The following is a 21,213-nucleotide window of genomic DNA, read 5'->3' as shown; positions in this document are numbered from 1 at the left end:
GGTGGTGTGTGGCATGATGGTGCCGGCTGCTGGCCTACACTGTTGGTGGTGTGGCATGATGGTGCTGGCTGCTGGTCTACACTGTTGGTGGTGTGTGCATGATGGTGCTGGCTGCTGGTCTACACTGTTGGTGGTGTGTGGCATGATGGTGCCGGCTGCTGGCCTACACTGTTGGTGGTGTGGCATGATGGTGCTGGCTGCTGCCCTACACTGTTGGTGGTGTGGCATGATGGTGCTGGCTGCTGGCCTACACTGTTGGTGGTGTGTGGCATGATGGTGCCGGCTGCTGGTCTACACTGTTGGTGGTGTGTGGCATGATGGTGTTGGCTGCTGGTCTACACTGTTGGTGGTGTGTGGCATGATGGTGCTGGCTGCTGGCCTATACTGTTGGTGGTGTGTGGCATGATGGTGCTAACTGCTGGTCTACACTGTTGGTGGTGTGTGGCATGATGGTGCTGGCTGCTGGCCTATACTGTTGGTGGTGTGTGGCATGATGGAGCTGACTGCTGGTCTACACTGTTGGTGGTGTGTGGCATGATGGTGCTGGCTGCTGGCCTATACTGTTGGTGGTGTGTGGCATGATGGTGCTGGCTGCTGGCCTATACTGTTGGTGGTGTGTGGCATGATGGTGCTGGCTGCTGGTCTACACTGTTGGTGGTGTGTGGCATGATGGTGCTGGCTGCTGGTCTACACTGTTGGTGGTGTGTGGCATGATAGTGCTGGCTGCTGGTCTACACTGTTGGTGGTGTGTGGCATGATGGTGCCGGCTGCTGGCCTACACTAGTTGGTGGTGTGGCATGATGGTGCTGGCTGCTGGTCTACACTGTTGGTGGTGTGTGGCATGATGGTGCTGGCTGCTGGTCTACACTGTTGGTGGTGTGTGGCATTATGGTGCCGGCTGCTGGCCTACACTGTTGGTGGTGTGGCATGATGGTGCTGGCTGCTGGCCTACACTGTTGGTGGTGTGGCATGATGGTGCTGGCTGCTGGCCTACACTGTTGGTGGTGTGTGGCATGATGGTGCCGGCTGCTGGTCTACACTGTTGGTGGTGTGTGGCATGATGGTGCTGGCTGCTGGTCTACACTGTTGGTGGTGTGTGGCATGATGGTGCTGGCTGCTGGCCTATACTGTTGGTGGTGTGTGGCATGATGGTGCTGGCTGCTGGTCTACACTGTTGGTGGTGTGTGGCATGATGGTGCTGGCTGCTGGCCTATACTGTTGGTGGTGTGTGGCATGATGGTGCTGACTGCTGGTCTACACTGTTGGTGGTGTGTGGCATGATGGTGCTGGCTGCTGGCCTATACTGTTGGTGGTGTGTGGCATGATGGTGCTGGCTGCTGGCCTATACTGTTGGTAGTGTGTGGCATGATGGTGCTGGCTGCTGGTCTACACTGTTGGTGGTGTGTGGCATGATGGTGCTGGCTGCTGGTCTACACTGTTGGTGGTGTGTGGCATGATGGTGCCGGCTGCTGGCCTACACTGTTGGTGGTGTGGCATGATGGTGCTGGCTGCTGGTCTACACTGTTGGTGGTGTGTGGCATGATGGTGCTGGCTGCTGGTCTAACACTGTTGGTGGTGTGTGGCATGATGGTGCTGGCTGCTGGCCTACACTGTTGGTGGTGTGGCATGATGGTGCTGGCTGCTGGCCTACACTGTTGGTGGTGTGGCATGATGGTGCTGGCTGCTGGCCTACACTGTTGGTGGTGTGTGGCATGACTGGTGCCGGCTGCTGGTCTACACTGTTGGTGGTGTGTGGCATGATGGTGTTGGCTGCTGGTCTACACTGTTAGTGGTGTGTGGCATGATGGTGCTGGCTGCTGGCCTATACTGTTGGTGGTGTGTGGCATGATGGTGCTGGCTGCTGGTCTACACTGTTGGTGGTGTGTGGCATGATGGTGCTGGCTGCTGGCCTATAGTGTTGGTGGTGTGTGGCATGATGGTGCTGACTGCTGGTCTACACTGTTGGTGGTGTGTGGCATGATGGTGCTGGCTGCTGGCCTATACTGTTGGTGGTGTGTGGCATGATGGTGCTGGCTGCTGGCCTATACTGTTGGTAGTGTGTGGCATGATGGTGCTGGCTGCTGGTCTACACTGTTGGTGGTGTGTGGCATGATGGTGCTGGCTGCTGGTCTACACTGTTGGTGGTGTGTGGCCTGATGGTGCTGGCTGCTGGCCTACACTGTTGGTAGTGTGTGGCATGATGGTGCTGGCTGCTGGTCTACACTGTTGGTGGTGTGTGGCATGATGGTGCTGGCTGCTAACCTACATTGTTGGTGGTGTGTGGCATGATGGTGGTGGCTGCTGGCCTATACTGTTGGTAGTGTGTGGCATGATGGTGCTGGCTGCTGGCCTACACTGTTGGTGGTGTGTGGCATGATGGTGCTGGCTGCTGGCCTACACTGTTGGTGGTGTGTGGCATGATGGTGCTGGGTGATGGCCTATACTGTTGGTGGTGTGTGGCATGATGGTGCTGGGTGATGGCCTATACTGTTGGTGGTGTGTGGCATGAGGGTGCTGGCTGCTGGCCTATACTGTTGCTGGTGTGTGGCATGATGGTGCTGGCTGCTGGCCTACACTGTTCGTGGTGTGTGGCATGATGGTGCTGGGTGATGGCCTATACTGTTGGTGGTGTGTGGCATGATGGTGCTGGGTGATGGCCTATACTGTTGGTGGTGTGTGGCATGAGGGTGCTGGCTGCTGGCCTATACTGTTGGTAGTGTGTGGCATGATGGTGCTGGCTGCTGGCCTACACTGTTGGTAGTGTGTGGCATGATGGTGCTGGGTGATGGCCTATACTGTTGGTGGTGTGTGGCATGATGGTGCTGGGTGATGGCCTATACTGTTGGTGGTGTGTGGCATGATGGTGCTGGGTGATGGCCTATACTGTTGGTGGTGTGTGGCATGATGGTGCTGGCTGCTGGCCTACACTGTTGGTGGTGTGTGGCATGATGGTGCTGGCTGCTGGCCTACACTGTTGGTAGTGTGTGGCATGATGGTGCTGGCTGCTGGCCTACACTGTTTGTGGTGTGTGGCATGATGGTGCTGGCTGCTGGCCTATACTGTTGGTGTTGTGTGGCATGATGGTGCTGGCTGCTCACCTACACTGTTGGTGGTGTGTGGCATGATGGTGCTGGCTGCTGGCCTATACTGTTGGTGGTGTGTGGCATGATGGTGCTGGGTGATGGCCAATACTGTTGGTGGTGTGGCATGATGGTGCTGGCTGCTGGCCTATACTGTTGGTGGTGTGTGGCATGATGGTGCTGACTGCTGGCCTATACTGTTGGTGGTGTTTGGCATGATGGTGCTGGGTGATGGCCTACACTGTTGGTGGTGTGAGGCATGATGGTGCCGGCTGCTCATCTACACTGTTGGTGGTGTGGCATGATGGTGCTGGCTGCTGGCCTACACTGTTGGTAGTGTGGCATGATGGTGCTTGGTGATGGCCTACACAGCTGGTGGTGTGTGGCATGATGGTGCTGGCTGCTGGCCTACACTGTTGGTAGTGTGGCATGATGGTGCTGGGTGATGGCCTATACTGTTGGTGGTGTGGCATGATGGTGTTGGCTGCTGGCCTATACTGTTGGTGGTGTGGCATGATGGTGCTGGCTGCTCATCTACACTGTTGGTGGTGTGGCATGATGGTGTTGGCTGCTGGCCTACACTGTTGGTGGTGTGTGGCATGATGGTGCTGGCTGCTGGTCTACACTGTTAGTCGTGTGGCATGATGTTGCTGGCCGCTGGCCTACACTGTTGGTGGTGTGTGGCATGATGGTGCTGGCTGCTGGTCTATACTGTTGGTGGTGTGTGGCATGATGGTGCTGGCTGCTGGTCTACACTGTTGGTGGTGTGTGGCATGATGGTGCCGGCTGCTGGCCTACACTGGTTGGTGGTGTGGCATGATGGTGCTGGCTGCTGGTCTACACTGTTGGTGGTGTGTGGCATGATGGTGCTGGCTGCTGGTCTACACAGTTGGTGGTGTGTGGCATGATGGTGCCGGCTGCTGGCCTACACTGTTGGTGGTGTGGCATGATGGTGCTGGCTGCTGGCCTACACTGTTGGTGGTGTGGCATGATGGTGCTGGCTGCTGGCCTACACTGTTGGTGGTGTGTGGCATGATGGTGCCGGCTGCTGGTCTACACTGTTGGTGGTGTGTGGCATGATGGTGCTGGCTGCTGGTCTACACTGTTGGTGGTGTGTGGCATGATGATGCTGGCTGCTGGTCTACACTGTTGGTGGTGTGTGGCATGATGGTGCCGGCTGCTGGCCTACACTGTTGGTGGTGTGGCATGATGGTGCTGGCTGCTGATCTACACTGTTGGTGGTGTGTGGCATGATGGTGCTGGCTGCTGGTCTACACTGTTGGTGGTGTGTGGTATGATGGTGCCGGCTGCTGGCCTACACTGTTGGTGGTGTGGCATGATGGTGCTGGCTGCTGGTCTACACTGTTGGTGGTGTGTGGCATGATGGTGCTGGCTGCTGGTCAACACTGTTGGTGGTGTGTGGCATGATGGTGCTGGCTGCTGGCCTATACTGTTGGTGGTGTGTGGCATGATGGTGCTGGCTGCTGGCCTATACTGTTGGTAGTGTGTGGCATGATGGTGCTGGCTGCTGGTCTACACTGTTGGTGGTGTGTGGCATGATGGTGTTGGCTGCTGGTCTACACTGTTGGTGGTGTGTGGCATGATGGTGCCGGCTGCTGGCCTACACTGTTGGTGGTGTGGCATGATGGTGCTGGCTGCTGGTCTACACTGTTGGTGGTGTGTGGCATGATGGTGCTGGCTGCTGGTCTACACTGTTGGTGGTGTGTGGCATGATGGTGCCGGCTGCTGGCCTACACTGTTGGTGGTGTGGCATGATGGTGCTGGCTGCTGCCCTACACTGTTGGTGGTGTGGCATGATGGTGCTGGCTGCTGGCCTACACTGTTGGTGGTGTGTGGCATGATGGTGCCGGCTGCTGGTCTACACTGTTGGTGGTGTGTGGCATGATGGTGTTGGCTGCTGGTCTACACTGTTGGTGGTGTGTGGCATGATGGTGCTGGCTGCTGGCCTATACTGTTGGTGGTGTGTGGCATGATGGTGCTGGCTGCTGGTCTACACTGTTGGTGGTGTGTGGCATGATGGTGCTGGCTGCTGGCCTATACTGTTGGTGGTGTGTGGCATGATGGAGCTGACTGCTGGTCTACACTGTTGGTGGTGTGTGGCATGATGGTGCTGGCTGCTGGCCTATACTGTTGGTGGTGTGTGGCATGATGGTGCTGGCTGCTGGCCTATACTGTTGGTGGTGTGTGGCATGATGGTGCTGGCTGCTGGTCTACACTGTTGGTGGTGTGTGGCATGATGGTGCTGGCTGCTGGTCTACACTGTTGGTGGTGTGTGGCATGATAGTGCTGGCTGCTGGTCTACACTGTTGGTGGTGTGTGGCATGATGGTGCCGGCTGCTGGCCTACACTAGTTGGTGGTGTGGCATGATGGTGCTGGCTGCTGGTCTACACTGTTGGTGGTGTGTGGCATGATGGTGCTGGCTGCTGGTCTACACTGTTGGTGGTGTGTGGCATTATGGTGCCGGCTGCTGGCCTACACTGTTGGTGGTGTGGCATGATGGTGCTGGCTGCTGGCCTACACTGTTGGTGGTGTGGCATGATGGTGCTGGCTGCTGGCCTACACTGTTGGTGGTGTGTGGCATGATGGTGCCGGCTGCTGGTCTACACTGTTGGTGGTGTGTGGCATGATGGTGCTGGCTGCTGGTCTACACTGTTGGTGGTGTGTGGCATGATGGTGCTGGCTGCTGGCCTATACTGTTGGTGGTGTGTGGCATGATGGTGCTGGCTGCTGGTCTACACTGTTGGTGGTGTGTGGCATGATGGTGCTGGCTGCTGGCCTATACTGTTGGTGGTGTGTGGCATGATGGTGCTGACTGCTGGTCTACACTGTTGGTGGTGTGTGGCATGATGGTGCTGGCTGCTGGCCTATACTGTTGGTGGTGTGTGGCATGATGGTGCTGGCTGCTGGCCTATACTGTTGGTAGTGTGTGGCATGATGGTGCTGGCTGCTGGTCTACACTGTTGGTGGTGTGTGGAAGATGGTGCTGGCTGCTAGTCTACACTGTTGGTGGTGTGTGGCATGATGGTGCCGGCTGCTGGCCTACACTGTTGGTGGTGTGGCATGATGGTGCTGGCTGCTGGTCTACACTGTTGGTGGTGTGTGGCATGATGGTGCTGGCTGCTGGTCAACACTGTTGGTGGTGTGTGGCATGATGGTGCCGGCTGCTGGCCTACACTGTTGGTGGTGTGGCATGATGGTGCTGGCTGCTGGCCTACACTGTTGGTGGTGTGGCATGATGGTGCTGGCTGCTGGCCTACACTGTTGGTGGTGTGTGGCATGATGGTGCCGGCTGCTGGTCTACACTGTTGGTGGTGTGTGGCATGATGGTGTTGGCTGCTGGTCTACACTGTTAGTGGTGTGTGGCATGATGGTGCTGGCTGCTGGCCTATACTGTTGGTGGTGTGTGGCATGATGGTGCTGGCTGCTGGTCTACACTGTTGGTGGTGTGTGGCATGATGGTGCTGGCTGCTGGCCTATAGTGTTGGTGGTGTGTGGCATGATGGTGCTGACTGCTGGTCTACACTGTTGGTGGTGTGTGGCATGATGGTGCTGGCTGCTGGCCTATACTGTTGGTGGTGTGTGGCATGATGGTGCTGGCTGCTGGCCTATACTGTTGGTAGTGTGTGGCATGATGGTGCTGGCTGCTGGTCTACACTGTTGGTGGTGTGTGGCATGATGGTGCTGGCTGCTGGTCTACACTGTTGGTGGTGTGTGGCCTGATGGTGCTGGCTGCTGGCCTACACTGTTGGTAGTGTGTGGCATGATGGTGCTGGCTGCTGGTCTACACTGTTGGTGGTGTGTGGCATGATGGTGCTGGCTGCTAACCTACATTGTTGGTGGTGTGTGGCATGATGGTGCTGGCTGCTGGCCTATACTGTTGGTAGTGTGTGGCATGATGGTGCTGGCTGCTGGCCTACACTGTTGGTGGTGTGTGGCATGATGGTGCTGGCTGCTGGCCTACACTGTTGGTGGTGTGTGGCATGATGGTGCTGGGTGATGGCCTATACTGTTGGTGGTGTGTGGCATGATGGTGCTGGGTGATGGCCTATACTGTTGGTGGTGTGTGGCATGAGGGTGCTGGCTGCTGGCCTATACTGTTGCTGGTGTGTGGCATGATGGTGCTGGCTGCTGGCCTACACTGTTCGTGGTGTGTGGCATGATGGTGCTGGGTGATGGCCTATACTGTTGGTGGTGTGTGGCATGATGGTGCTGGGTGATGGCCTATACTGTTGGTGGTGTGTGGCATGAGGGTGCTGGCTGCTGGCCTATACTGTTGGTAGTGTGTGGCATGATGGTGCTGGCTGCTGGCCTACACTGTTGGTAGTGTGTGGCATGATGGTGCTGGGTGATGGCCTATACTGTTGGTGGTGTGTGGCATGATGGTGCTGGGTGATGGCCTATACTGTTGGTGGTGTGTGGCATGATGGTGCTGGGTGATGGCCTATACTGTTGGTGGTGTGTGGCATGATGGTGCTGGCTGCTGGCCTACACTGTTGGTGGTGTGTGGCATGATGGTGCTGGCTGCTGGCCTACACTGTTGGTAGTGTGTGGCATGATGGTGCTGGCTGCTGGCCTACACTGTTTGTGGTGTGTGGCATGATGGTGCTGGCTGCTGGCCTATACTGTTGGTGTTGTGTGGCATGATGGTGCTGGCTGCTCACCTACACTGTTGGTGGTGTGTGGCATGATGGTGCTGGCTGCTGGCCTATACTGTTGGTGGTGTGTGGCATGATGGTGCTGGGTGATGGCCAATACTGTTGGTGGTGTGGCATGATGGTGCTGGCTGCTGGCCTATACTGTTGGTGGTGTGTGGCATGATGGTGCTGACTGCTGGCCTATACTGTTGGTGGTGTTTGGCATGATGGTGCTGGGTGATGGCCTACACTGTTGGTGGTGTGAGGCATGATGGTGCCGGCTGCTCATCTACACTGTTGGTGGTGTGGCATGATGGTGCTGGCTGCTGGCCTACACTGTTGGTAGTGTGGCATGATGGTGCTTGGTGATGGCCTACACTGCTGGTGGTGTGTGGCATGATGGTGCTGGCTGCTGGCCTACACTGTTGGTAGTGTGGCATGATGGTGCTGGGTGATGGCCTATACTGTTGGTGGTGTGGCATGATGGTGTTGGCTGCTGGCCTATACTGTTGGTGGTGTGGCATGATGGTGCTGGCTGCTCATCTACACTGTTGGTGGTGTGGCATGATGGTGTTGGCTGCTGGCCTACACTGTTGGTGGTGTGTGGCATGATGGTGCTGGCTGCTGGTCTACACTGTTAGTCGTGTGGCATGATGTTGCTGGCCGCTGGCCTACACTGTTGGTGGTGTGTGGCATGATGGTGCTGGCTGCTGGTCTACACTGTTGGTGGTGTGTGGCATGATGGTGCTGGCTGCTGGCCTACACTGTTGGTAGTGTGGCATGATGGTGCTGGCTGCTGGCCTACACTGTTGGTGGTGTGTGGCATGATGGTGCCGGCTGCTCATCTACACTGTTGGTGGTGTGGCATGATGGTGCTGGCTGCTGGCCTACATTGCGACAACACGAGGCGTCCAATGCTAGGAGTTTACTCTTGGTAAACTCCATTTAAACTATCAAAAACATTATACTCCTAGATTTTTATCACCTGTCTGCTGTAACCTATGCCCATGCTGCGTCACAGAGCCTTGTTCTCTCCTGTGGCCCTGCTGTGTCACAGATCCCTGTTCTCTCCTGTGGCCCTGCTGTGTCACAGAGCCCTGTTCTCTCCTGTGGCCCTGCTGTGTCACAGACCCCTGTTCTCTCCTGTGGCCCTGCTGTGTCAGAGAGCCCTGTTCTCTCCTGTGGCCCTGCTGTGTCACAGATCCCTGTTCTCTTCTGTGGCCCTGGTGTGTCACAGAGCCCTGTTCTCTCCTGTGGCCCTGCTGTGTCACAGACCCCTGTTTTCTCCTGTGGCCCTGCTGTGTCACAGAGCCCTGTTCTCTCCTGTGGCCCTGCTGTGTCACAGAGCCCTGTTCTCTCCTGTGGCCCTGCTATGCCACAGACCCCTGTTCTCTCCTGTGGCCCTGCTGTGTCACAGAGCCCTGTTCTCTCCTGTGGCCCTGCTGTGTCACAGAGCCCTGTCCTCTCCTGTGGCCCTGCTGTGCCACAGACCCCTGTTCTCTCCTGTGGCCCTGCTGTGTCAGAGAGCCCTGTTCTCTCCTGTGGCCCTGCTGTGTCACAGAGCCCTGTTCTCTCCAGTGGCCCTGCTGTGTCACAGAGCCCTGTTCTCTCCTGTGGCCCTGCTGTGCCACAGATCCCTGTTCTCTCCTGTGGCCCTGGTGTGTCACAGAGCCCTGTTCTCTCCTGTGGCCCTGCTGTGTCACAGAGCCCTGTTCTCTCCTGTGGCCCTGCTGTGCCACAGACCCCTGTTCTCTCCTGTGGCCCTGCTGTGTCACAGAGCCCTGTTCTCTCCTGTGGCCCTGCTGTGTCACAGAGCCCTGTTCTCTCCTGTGGCCCTGCTGTGCCACAGACCCCTGTTCTCTCCTGTGGCCCTGCTGTGCCACAGATCCCTGTTCTCTCCTGTGGCCCTGCTGTGCCACAGATCCCTGTTCTCTCCTGTGGCCCTGCTGTGTCACAGAGCCCTGTTCTCTCCTGTGGCCCGGCTGTGTCAGAGAGCCCTGTTCTCTTCTGTGGCCCTGCTGTGTCACAGAGCCCTGTTCCATCCTGTGGCCCTGCTGTGTCACAGAGCCCTGTTCTCTCCTGTGGCCCTGCTGTGTCAAAGAGCCCTGTTCTCTTCTGTGGCCCTGCTGTGTCAGAGAGCCCTGTTCTCTTCTGTGGCCCTGCTGTGTCACAGAGCCCTGTTCTATCCTGTGGGAAACCTAGGCAAGAACACAAACCAATTTCAATTTGGAGTGTTTGAGAACCTCTTACTTTGACACATTGAATTGCAAGTCAATTATATAATTTTATTGCGTTTATATGATGCACACACAATTTCTCAGTTCGGAGCCTGATGTACATTGCGTTCATACACTCTATACCGGTAGCTAAAGGTCCCTTAAGATGCTCATACTCAACTGCTCAACAACTTCGTACAGTTATATAATTTATCTGTCACTAACATATTTGTTCATTAAATTTTTAGTTGTAACTTACCATTTAATTAAAGGTTCCAATGATATTGATAACCAAATAGATATTTGCTCCCAACGTCATTAATAATATGGTTGGTTTTGCAGTTAGTGTTGCGTCATGTGAGCTCCAAGGCTGAGTATAAGTCTCCACTTGCTCGCACGGCCCTCAGGAAGTGGCTGTCGGAAAATCCGACACCATTTAATATCATACAGACAAATAATTGCTGCTGTATTACCAACAAGTAACCTATAGAAAACGTAACTTGTAGTGGAATTACCGTCTAAAGAAAACGGGATATCATCACCACATACTATTATAATTCACCACCTATTATGGTGGGAATTATTCTTAAATACATTAGTCTTTGGACTTTACCATCATAAACCATCTCATATAAATTAACTTAATTATCAATATTAAAGTAGAGTAAATGTGACCCTTCTATCACTTTCTGAAATCTGGACAATGTAAGCCAGGCGTCAGGGTGAGGAAGGAGGGCAGCCATTGTTGTTGATTCTAGACCAGAGGCTCACGGGAGCAAATTCGGCTCCTGTTAATTTTACTTGGACGTAGTGTTATGGAAACCAAAGGTGTACCATCTCCAACACGATGTCTACAAATTGAGTTAAGTGTTCTTTCCGAAACCCATTATCTATCATTAGTGGCCATTAATGTCATTGGGTAGGGTTGCCCGGTTAGAACGCGACATAGCCTCAAACTAAAGGTAATTAAGCCAGGTCTTCATGTTCCATGTATAGTGTTTTCTCTGATATAGTTTGTCATATATAGAATCTGGCTTTACAGCTAGCGCCCTTTTAACAGGTCAAGACGAGGAAGCAAGGCTTTGTGCATCAGTTACTGGGTGATGGAAGCTACCTCAAAGAGGATAATTTGGTGTCTACACCCTAGTTATACCTGGTGGACTAACCTGCTGTACTATATGATAAGGAACCTCTTCAATGTATGTAGTCTATTACTGTAGTTTGATTGGCTGCATATATAAATTTAATAAACCCCCCCTAATGTGTAGAGGATCGATTTGTGAGATTGAGATTATTGCAGAAATACAGTCCACTTATCATTATACAAATTGCTATCGAAGTATATAAATTAACGTAAATATAAATTCATATAAATTAAATAAATATAAATCTCACAGGTCGGTTCCCACATTATTTGGTCCTTCGAACCGGATTATTTGGTCCTTTGAACCTACATTTGGTCATCTTAGTACCGGATGAACCAGTTAACCAGTGGATTCATTAAATATACTAGTGCAGTGTGATTTAAACAAAGCCAGCAGTCAATGACGGCGGCGTTAACTCGTGCTAGTTCACGAGCCCCGCTCAGTTCAGATCAGCTTCGTCAGCGGTTTCATGCACACGCACAGATTTGGTGGCGTGTTATTTCGTGAAATGACAGCGCTAATATTGAAGCCAGCCTAATTAGTGGCTGTGTCCTCGCAAGATTGTTCACGGATTTCGTGGTGTTACATTTCGCGAGAGATTATTTACGAATTTGTGGACTTTATTTCGCGAGGTCACTAATAATATTTAATACTTCTAGATAGTATTAGAAGTTTCATAGAGGCTAATTAAGAGGCTATTATCAATAATTGTGTATATTATTTCTCCAAAATAGAGAATTATTTAATATATATTGCACTAGTGATCACAGTATAATATTTACTAATTGCCAACCCACAACAGGGTAGGATATGACTAGTTGAACTATTATTGCTCATCCTAGTCCCATTATTACCATAGTCAGTTGTACTATATTGATTAACCTAACACCATTAATGAATGGTCCAGACCCTATTTTGGGTGTAATTTTTATCAACTCGAGTTGAGTTGTATATATAATAATTTACTTATGATCATTACACCTTTGAGTGATTAATTAGTGTCAATACCATCCTAGGGTGATATAGAAGAGCTAACCTAAAGGTACTTCCATGACACTGGTTTATCACTCAAATCATTAGTGTGTATGATTGTATATATATATAATGTGTATTAATTTTAAGTGCTAACCTCTAGTAGAGGGAGGATTATTGCCTAGTGAGTGCATTTTACCCTAGGCTACCATTAGAGCTTGTTCAGTATTATGAGCAGCCCAAGTACAAGTCTCACAAGGCTTCACCAACGAGCCAGTATGGATAATGCAGGGAGAATGAAAAGAACCCTTGCAGGTCTTAAAGGCCACTTAACAAGACAGATCAAGAAATGTGAAGATTTGTCACAACAATCTCAAGTTGATTATGCTGACCTGGAAAGCTATTATCAAGCAGCTGCAGGTAAATTTGAGCAAATCAAATGCCAAATAGCAACATATGTGGCTGAACTTGCCAACACCAATTTATCAGAAACAGAAATAGACGACATTATGGTTGATCTTGCGAATTATGAAGATCACACTCAGGCCACGTTACAGCCTTATGTCAAATTAATTGCCCAGAACAAGGCAACAGCAACAACAACAACAGTTGCATCTAATACGAGTCAAGCAGAAGCTCGACTCCCTCCAATTAATTTACCCACTTTCTCAGGAAAAGATGAGGAAGATTGGGACGAATTTTGGAACAAATTCGTTGACCTTGTAGACTCAAAACAATCTTTACCAAAGAGTAGTAAATTCTCTTATTTGCAAGGCCAATTATCAGGTGAGGCTAAAACAGTAGTATCCCATCTGAGATTAACTAATGACGGCTATGATCTGGCAGTACAACTCCTCAAGGATAATTATGCTGATCCAGAAGTAAGAACGTCACATTTAGTTCATGAGCTGTTGCATTTACCCCCACCGGAGGCTTCAGCTGATTCACTCCAAGTCTTCAAGCTGGAGGTAGAATCATTGATCAATGCCCTCAGCCTGACAGCAGATACAAACGGGGCTGAGTGGGTCTTGAAAATAATTGTCCAGGAGAAAATACCTAGGGACATATTGAGACAAATGAGTGCTCATTACAATAAAAGTATCTTATCCATGAATGAAATATCTGAAGGTTTAAAGTCAGTAGTTCATCAATTACGTACACATGACAAATTAAAACCACCAAGTAAACCCTCAGAAACCAATAATAGTAAACCACAGAGTACCAAAGATACTCCAAATCAATCTAGACAATATAATTCAACACCAAAGTGGAACAGTGGCAGTGTGGGCGTATATGCAGTGGGACCCTCCAAGCCTATAGTTACTGTGTCACCCAAGAACGTAACACCAAAGGGTACTGGAAGCTATGGAACATGTTTGTTCTGCAATGAGAAACATTCAATGTACCACTGCCCTAATTTTCCTGATAGTGGCGCCCGTGTTGAGCGACTCAAAGATTTGCAACATTGCACGAGGTGCCTCAGGAAACATAACATCAAGGACTGTGATACCCAATTACACACCTGTAATAGGTGTAACAAAGGTCAGCACCATGCAGCATTGTGCAGAGACACCAAAACAACGTCTCCAAACCCCAAGGTGGAAGATAGCATTCCCACCTCAGTACAGTACTGCAAGGTGCAACAAACAAAGAGTGTCCAATCGGCAAAGTCTAAAGGTAATACGACTTTGCCTACTGCCCAAATTACCATCCTGAATAAGAGGGCCAAGGTCCATACCCGTGGGTTGTTTGACCAAGGATCCCAAAGAACATATGTCACTAAAAAGTTGGCAGATGAACTACAATTAAGGCCTGTAGCCCAGACGTCATTCAACATCTCAGGGTTTGTAACAGATGCAGGACCTCAAGTCTACCAGGTGGTACAACCATCAGTACGCTTAGGCAGGTACGTCTGTCGAGTACAAGCCATTGTGGTGGACAAAATACCAGTAGACCTACAAGTTCAAGGTCTGAGAGCAACAGCCAAATTCCTGAGAAATAGAGGAATAAAATTGGCAGATAATATTAAGTCTGATCACCTCACTGACTTCGGTCTCCTTGTGGGGACAGACTATTGTCATCGATTCATCGGTAGCCCTACTAAATATCAGGGTATAACCATGTTAAACTCTGCAGGAGGTAAATTACTCTCAGGCCCAGTAACAAGCCTGAGGAGACCTATGCCTGCAGATAAACAATACTAGTAGAAATCTAAATTTGTCAGCTGATTATATTTCTCCAGTAGCATTATACTAAGGAGATTACAGCTGACAATACCAACAGAGGTTGATGTTAGTATCATCATTTGAAGCTGAAGATGAGTTCATGAGGCCTCAGTGGCAAATCAGTGAACAGTAGCTTAAACAGCTACAAGTCACTGCGACCAATGTCACTGAACCCACTGCAGTCTCAGAACCATACTTTACTTTAATGATGAGCTATTCAATCTTCTGAATCAATTAACTAAATTAAACCCCAATAAATCTGATGACTGATTTGATACATTTATTATTTAAGCAAGATGTATTCATTGGGCTTCAGTGTTTATATATCAGTGACCAGTTACCTGAACAAACTTCAAGTTATATCTGATGTCACTGATCTCACTGCAGTCCCTGAATCATACTTGACTGTAGTACTTGATCACATTCAGTCTTCTGGGTTAAATAATATGTAATTAGGCTTGAATATTAGCCTTTCAAGAGTTGACAGGGAAATGAAATCGCATTAGACTTCTAACCCCTGCAACTCTAGTACGGGACATCCGTCCTGTACGAACAGACGCACAAATGTGTGATTACTAACTACTAACATCAAATTAATCAAATAATTCGAAGGAGGAGTATCGGTGCTCGTCTGTTCTAAATAGGACTTCGACCCGTGAGCAGCCCCTGGGGAATTATGTCGGAAAATCCGACACCATTTAATATCATACAGACAAATAATTGCTGCTGTATTACCAACAAGTAACCTATAGAAAACGTAACTTGTAGTGGAATTACCGTCTAAAGAAAACGGGATATCATCACCACATACTATTATAATTCACCACCTATTATGGTGGGAATTATTCTTAAATACATTAGTCTTTGGACTTTACCATCATAAACCATCTCATATAAATTAACTTAATTATCAATATTAAAGTAGAGTAAATGTGACCCTTCTATCACTTTCTGAAATCTGGACAATGTAAGCCAGGCGTCAGGGTGAGGAAGGAGGGCAGCCATTGTTGTTGATTCTAGACCAGAGGCTCACGGGAGCAAATTCGGCTCCTGTTAATTTTACTTGGACGTAGTGTTATGGAAACCAAAGGTGTACCATCTCCAACACGATGTCTACAAATCGAGTTAAGTGTTTTTTCCGAAACCCATTATCTATCATTAGTGGCCATTAATGTCATTGGGTAGGGTTGCCCGGTTAGAACGCGACATAGCCTCAAACTAAAGGTAATTAAGCCAGGTCTTCATGTTTCATGTATAGTGTTTTCTCTGATATAGCTTGTCATATATAGAATCTGGCTTTACAGCTAGCACCCTTTTAACAGGTCAAGACGAGGAAGCAAGGCTTTGTGCATCAGTTACTGGGTGATGGAAGCTACCTCAAAGAGGATAATTTGGTGTCTACACCCTAGTTATACCTGGTGGACTAACCTGCTGTACTATAAGATGAGGAACCTCTTCAATGTATGTAGTCTATTACTGTAGTTTGATTGGTTGCATATATAAATTTAATAAACCCCCCCTAATGTGTAGAGGATCGATTTGTGAGATTGAGATTATTGCAGAAATACAGTCCACTTATTATTATACAAATTGCTATCGAAGTATATAAATTAACGTAAATATAAATTCATATAAATTAAATAAATATAAATCTCACAGGTCGGTTCCCACAGTGGCTGCCTGGCAAACAACATAACCTCAAGTTCTCCATGCTGCTACCCAAAACCGCTCCTCTTGGCAACTATCAGGTGGGCGCTTGTTATGTTATGATCCCCAAGTTAGGCTCCTGCTGAAGAACTTTCTCCCCTTAATCTATGAGCCTCCTGGCCTCAAATATATTATAAACGAATGTCTACGTTTGACTGAATGCCTAAGTAATACCACCAGTTTACCAGGGCGAAATTATCTACATGACACAGCTTATATTTACAGTAATTACATAACCAAGACAAAGTAATTATAAATCAATTAAGTTAACACATGTGTTACGGCCCTCTCGGGACGCAACGGGGTTCTTACTCTGATGTTGTTAGAGAGAAGATATATGTATCCGTTCCCAAGCCAGTAGTGGCTATCAAGGGATGAGATCCGTGACGCAAGTAACTTAAAGGGAGTAGGGAAAGAAAGCTAAGAACTTAATATTATAATTATTACCATCACCGATTAAATATATAAAATAAATGAGTGCACAAGGGGGAGGGGTATTAACACTTGACAAGGGGATTCTTCACAATGTAGTCTTCTGCTGAAGACTCTGGATCCAGAAGCTAGGCGCTGAGTCCTCGGTGCTTTCTTTCTCGGTGCGACTCAACGGCCTGCTGACTCCTTATGTTCCTTGCGCCTTCAGCCTGAAGTCTCCAAAGGAATTTGTTGACTTACTGCGGGGCACACGGGCCACAGGGATAAGAGCCTCGTTGGACGTAGAATCGCTGTTTACCAACGTACCTGTGGACGAGACAATCGGAATGATAGCCGACAGAGTGTATCGTGATCCAGCCTGTACTCCTCTTGACATGCCAGAAAATATTCTGATTAAACTACTCCAAGCTTGTACTAAAGAGGCACCCTTCTTGAGCCCGGATGGGCACATGTATAAGCAAGTAGATGGGGTCGCCATGGGTTCTCCCCTAGGTGTCCTGTTTGCAAACTTCTACATGGGTACCATCGAGCAAAAAGTCTTAGTCGACATGAACTTGAAACCGGCCATATACTGCAGGTATGTTGACGACATTTTTACACAGGTACCTGATGTCAGACATCTGCAGGAGCTGAAGGAGGCATTTGAGCAGAGTTCCGTGCTGCGTTTCACTTACGAGATGGAAAAGGATGGGAAGCTGCCCTTTCTAGATGTAACAGTCATGGAAAAGGGCGGAGGTTTCCACACTGCAGTCTACACTAAGGAAACAAACATAGGAATGTGCCTAAATGCCAACAGCGACTGCCCTGACAGGTACAAGAGGAGTGTTGTTAACGCATATGTCGACCGTGCTCTCAGCCACAGCTCAGAATGGAAGCAAGTCGACGAAGAACTCTGTAGGGTAAGGCAGGTCCTAGTCAATAACGGCTTCTCCAATGGTTTCATCGAAGACATCATAAGAAGGAAAGTGAAAAGCCATGCAACCTCTGAAGAGACAACTAACACAACACCTATACCCCCTATTAGACTATTTTACAGGAACTTCTTTTCCACAGCTCATAAAACGGAGGAAAGGGTCCTGAAAGATATTGTTAATAGAAACGTTATCCCTACAGACAAAAATCAGAGGATACAACTGACGATTTACTATAAAACCAGAAAAACGGCCAGCCTTCTCATGAGAAACTCTCCAGACACAAAACAGAACGCTTTAAAAGAGACTAACGTCGTCTATGCCTTCAAATGCCCACTTGGGGACTGTAAGCTCCAAAAAACCCAGTATATAGGCAAGACAACAACATCTCTTTCTAGGCGTTTAACGATGCATAAGCAACAGGGCTCCATTAAGGAACATATAATCTCTTCCCACAACCAAACCATCGCCAGAGAAATCCTAGTAAACAACACAGAAATCATCGATAGATACAGCGATAGCAGGCGGCTTGACGTTTGTGAGGCACTACACATCAAGAAGTCAACACCAGCAATCAACAGCCAATTATTGCACAACTATATTCTACCCACCTCAAGACTCCGCTCCAATATAGAAGCATCAAGAAATATGGACCAATAGGCTTTCTACAAACACTTCTATTCAATACCCATTGTTTGTGTTCTGTCTTGTGTTGATACTTTTAATACCCTATTAATATCCCCTCTTGTTCTGTCTTGTGTTAATGCCACATCACTCCTCCCACCTCACTCAAATGTAGATATAAAATCGGAGATACGTAAGTTCTAATCAGTTGTGTATTTGTGAACTAAAGTCTTTGAAAATGTAATAAGTTTTACGAAACGCGCCCGTGTCGCGTCAGACTAGAAATAAAAATGAATTTTGGAGAATTGATTTTTGATTTACCTCCAACAGTGAAGCGTAATGTACGAAAGATTGAGAAAATTCGTGTTAGAATTATTCATCTTACTTTTTCGGTCATATTTAATAATATATGTCTACATGAAAGACTGCTACCAAAATATATATATATATATATATATATATATATATATATATATATATATATATATATATATATATATATATAAATATATATATATATATGTATATAAATATATATATATATATATATATATATATATATATATATATATATATATATATATAAATATATATATATATATATATATATATATATATATATATATATATATATATATATATATATGTCCTCCCTCCCCGGTAACTGGGGTTACCGGGGAGGGAGGACGTGTGGAGGAGGCTCGATTGTTTACTGAGCCATTACCTAGGGACATCCTGACGTCACCGTGCCTAGCCTTCACAGAGTGCTGTGTGAATGTCCTGGGAAGGTGCAGGAGTGGCGGAAGGTGCCCAGAGTGGACCATCTCAACAAAAACGGATCAAACAGGTGGGTGTGCAGGGTATGGAATTCAACGGCAGTGAGGGCCACGCTGGCGCCCTCTAGGCCTCCCACAGCTAAGGTGTGGGGAGGAGGGGGTGTTGTTGTTTGGTCGGGCGGGGGGGGGGGGGGTTACTCATGTGCCACCCAGTGCTTATAGAAATACGTTTGGGAAAGAAAAATGAAAATAAAAATCAGCAATCATGTTCAGAGCTTATAGAGCTCACAGTGTGTCGGATTACAAGTGTATGATTCATTCACCATTGTGCAGTGATATACAAGAAAATTATACCAGTGTTTAAGTGTCACCCAGACCCCCCCCCCCCCCTCAAGCTGAGCGAGGCCCGGTCAACCCCCACCTCCTCCCTGCCCGCCGGCTTCACCGCACCGCAGTACCTCCTGCCACCCCACCACCCCGCCCACCCTGCGCCTGGGTGTCTCCCACCCACCTATTCACCGCCCACACAGTGCTTGTGGGAGGGATGTGCTACCCTCCATGCACTCAGATATGGCACAGGTCACAGCAGGCATTCAGGTTCCTCCCAAAAGGGAGGGAGACACAAGTACTCATACGAGTGGTGAGTGCGAGGGGCAGCTAGCAACCCCTGCCGCCACCACCCTTGTCATCCCTCCCACGCCGGCCGATGTCACACAACCCTAGAAACGATGTAACCCTACGTCAACACAACAACTGTGAGGGTTCATTGACGGAACCTGTAGAGAGAGAAGGCCTACAGGTCCCCCCGGCACCCCCACACATCCCAGCAAACTTCATGTCATCAGATGACCTCCTGGGGGCCATCAAAGCATTCACCACGAGAACTCTTCCCCACATTCCTAAAGCAGCGCGCCCATTTGCAGCAGGGAAATATACAGACCTTCTAAGGAAAGTGAATGAACGGTCTGCAAATCTTAATGCTGCAGCCACCATCAAAGCATGGCATAATTTGCTCCTGTTTGGCAATATTTGCTTAGGCGTACCTGCAAGAGGAGGCAAGTCACTAGCCTCATCAGTCACTAGAGCAATAAATAATTTCCCCAGAGCTGACAACTTGATCCCCATCCCTCCTCAATGCAAAAACCGTCGTGGCAGACCCAAGAGTTCCAATGACAATTTTAAACTTGGAACACAAGTGACCAAAAAAATTGAAGAGGGCAACACAGTAGGGGCAATTAGGTTACTTACCAGCGAAGACACAATCGCCCCTAGAAATACCGCTACCGCCAACTCGCTGAGAGAGAAGCACCCTCCTAGAGTACCATGGGAACCCACTGCTCAAGACACAAATGTCCCAGACATGGGACCTCTATTCCTCCAAGCGTCAGAGGTATACAAAGCCATCATGTCATTTCCGCCAGGCTCGGCAGGGGGATACACTGGAGTAAGACCTCAGCACCTCAAGGAGATGGTAAACCCAGTTCTCGGAGAAGTTGCCGAGACACTATTGTCAGAGGTCACGAAGTTTGTCAACGACTGCCTCTCCGGGTTGATCCCATATACAATTAAACCCTTTTTCTTTGGAGTATCCCTTTGTGCCCTCAAGAAGAAAGATGGTGGAGTCAGACCCATTGCCGTGGGTAACACACTTCGGCTCCTTGTTGCTAGGGCACCTGTCAGAAAAATTAGCATAGACGCTGCGACGATGCTTCGACCCCATCAACTAGGTTTTGGTGTCCCCCATGGCTGTGAAGCAGCAGCTCATGCAGCACGAGCCTATATCAAGCACCTCCCAGAAAATAAGGCATTAATTAAATTAGACTTTAAAAATGCCTTCAACCAGGTAAAAAGGGATGTGGTACTGGAAGCAGTTCGAACAAGCTTTCCTTCTGTACTCCCCTTCGTCTCAGCAGGGTACAGTAGGGAATCGACGCTGCTGTTTGGGGAACATGAAGTTGTTTCTGCAGAAGGTGTCCAGCAGGGAGACCCACTTGCCCCTTTTCTTTTTTGCCACCCCACCGCCGGCACTCGGACCATTCAGGCTTGTTCGCATTTGTGTTCCTCATGTGTGCCCCAAAGAATGAGGTGATTTGGTAAAATGCTATGCCCAAGATTACTATCCGAGTGCCGGCGGTGGGGTGGTTCAAATAGCCTCGGCTATCACCTCATTATGTCCGGTCGTGATGGTCAAGTGGATTAAGGCGTCTTGTACATACCAGTTGCGTTGCTCCTGGGAGTATGGGTTCGAGTCACTTCTGGGGTGTGAGTTTTCAGTTGCATATTGTCCTGGGGACCATTCAGGCTTGTTCGCATATATATATATATATATATATATATATATATATATATATATATATATATATATACATATATAAATAATAGGGGTGGTAGGAGAGGAGAAGATTAAAGTATTCAGTGAGAATCCACAAGGTCTTCTCTGAACACTATTTATTTTCTTCTTCGAGGATG

The 21,213-nt window shown here is 48.9% G+C and overlaps 1 protein-coding gene across 1 annotated transcript in view; it reads left to right on the top strand.

Moving 5' to 3' along the window:
* The window catches only part of LOC138358689 (uncharacterized), a 59,437-nt gene extending 49,002 nt beyond the window's left edge, over positions 1 to 10,435 (top strand). The window contains exon 3 of the mRNA XM_069316844.1: positions 10,295 to 10,435. Coding sequence (XP_069172945.1) covers positions 10,295 to 10,435 — 141 coding nt within the window. The remainder of the gene's footprint in view (positions 1 to 10,294) is intronic.
* Positions 10,436 to 21,213: the final 10,778 nt, after the last annotated feature.

The sequence above is a fragment of the Procambarus clarkii genome, chromosome 85 (genome assembly GCF_040958095.1).
Source record: "Procambarus clarkii isolate CNS0578487 chromosome 85, FALCON_Pclarkii_2.0, whole genome shotgun sequence".
Lineage (NCBI taxonomy): Eukaryota > Metazoa > Arthropoda > Malacostraca > Decapoda > Cambaridae > Procambarus > Procambarus clarkii.
This window is presented reverse-complemented; position numbering and strand designations above follow the sequence as displayed.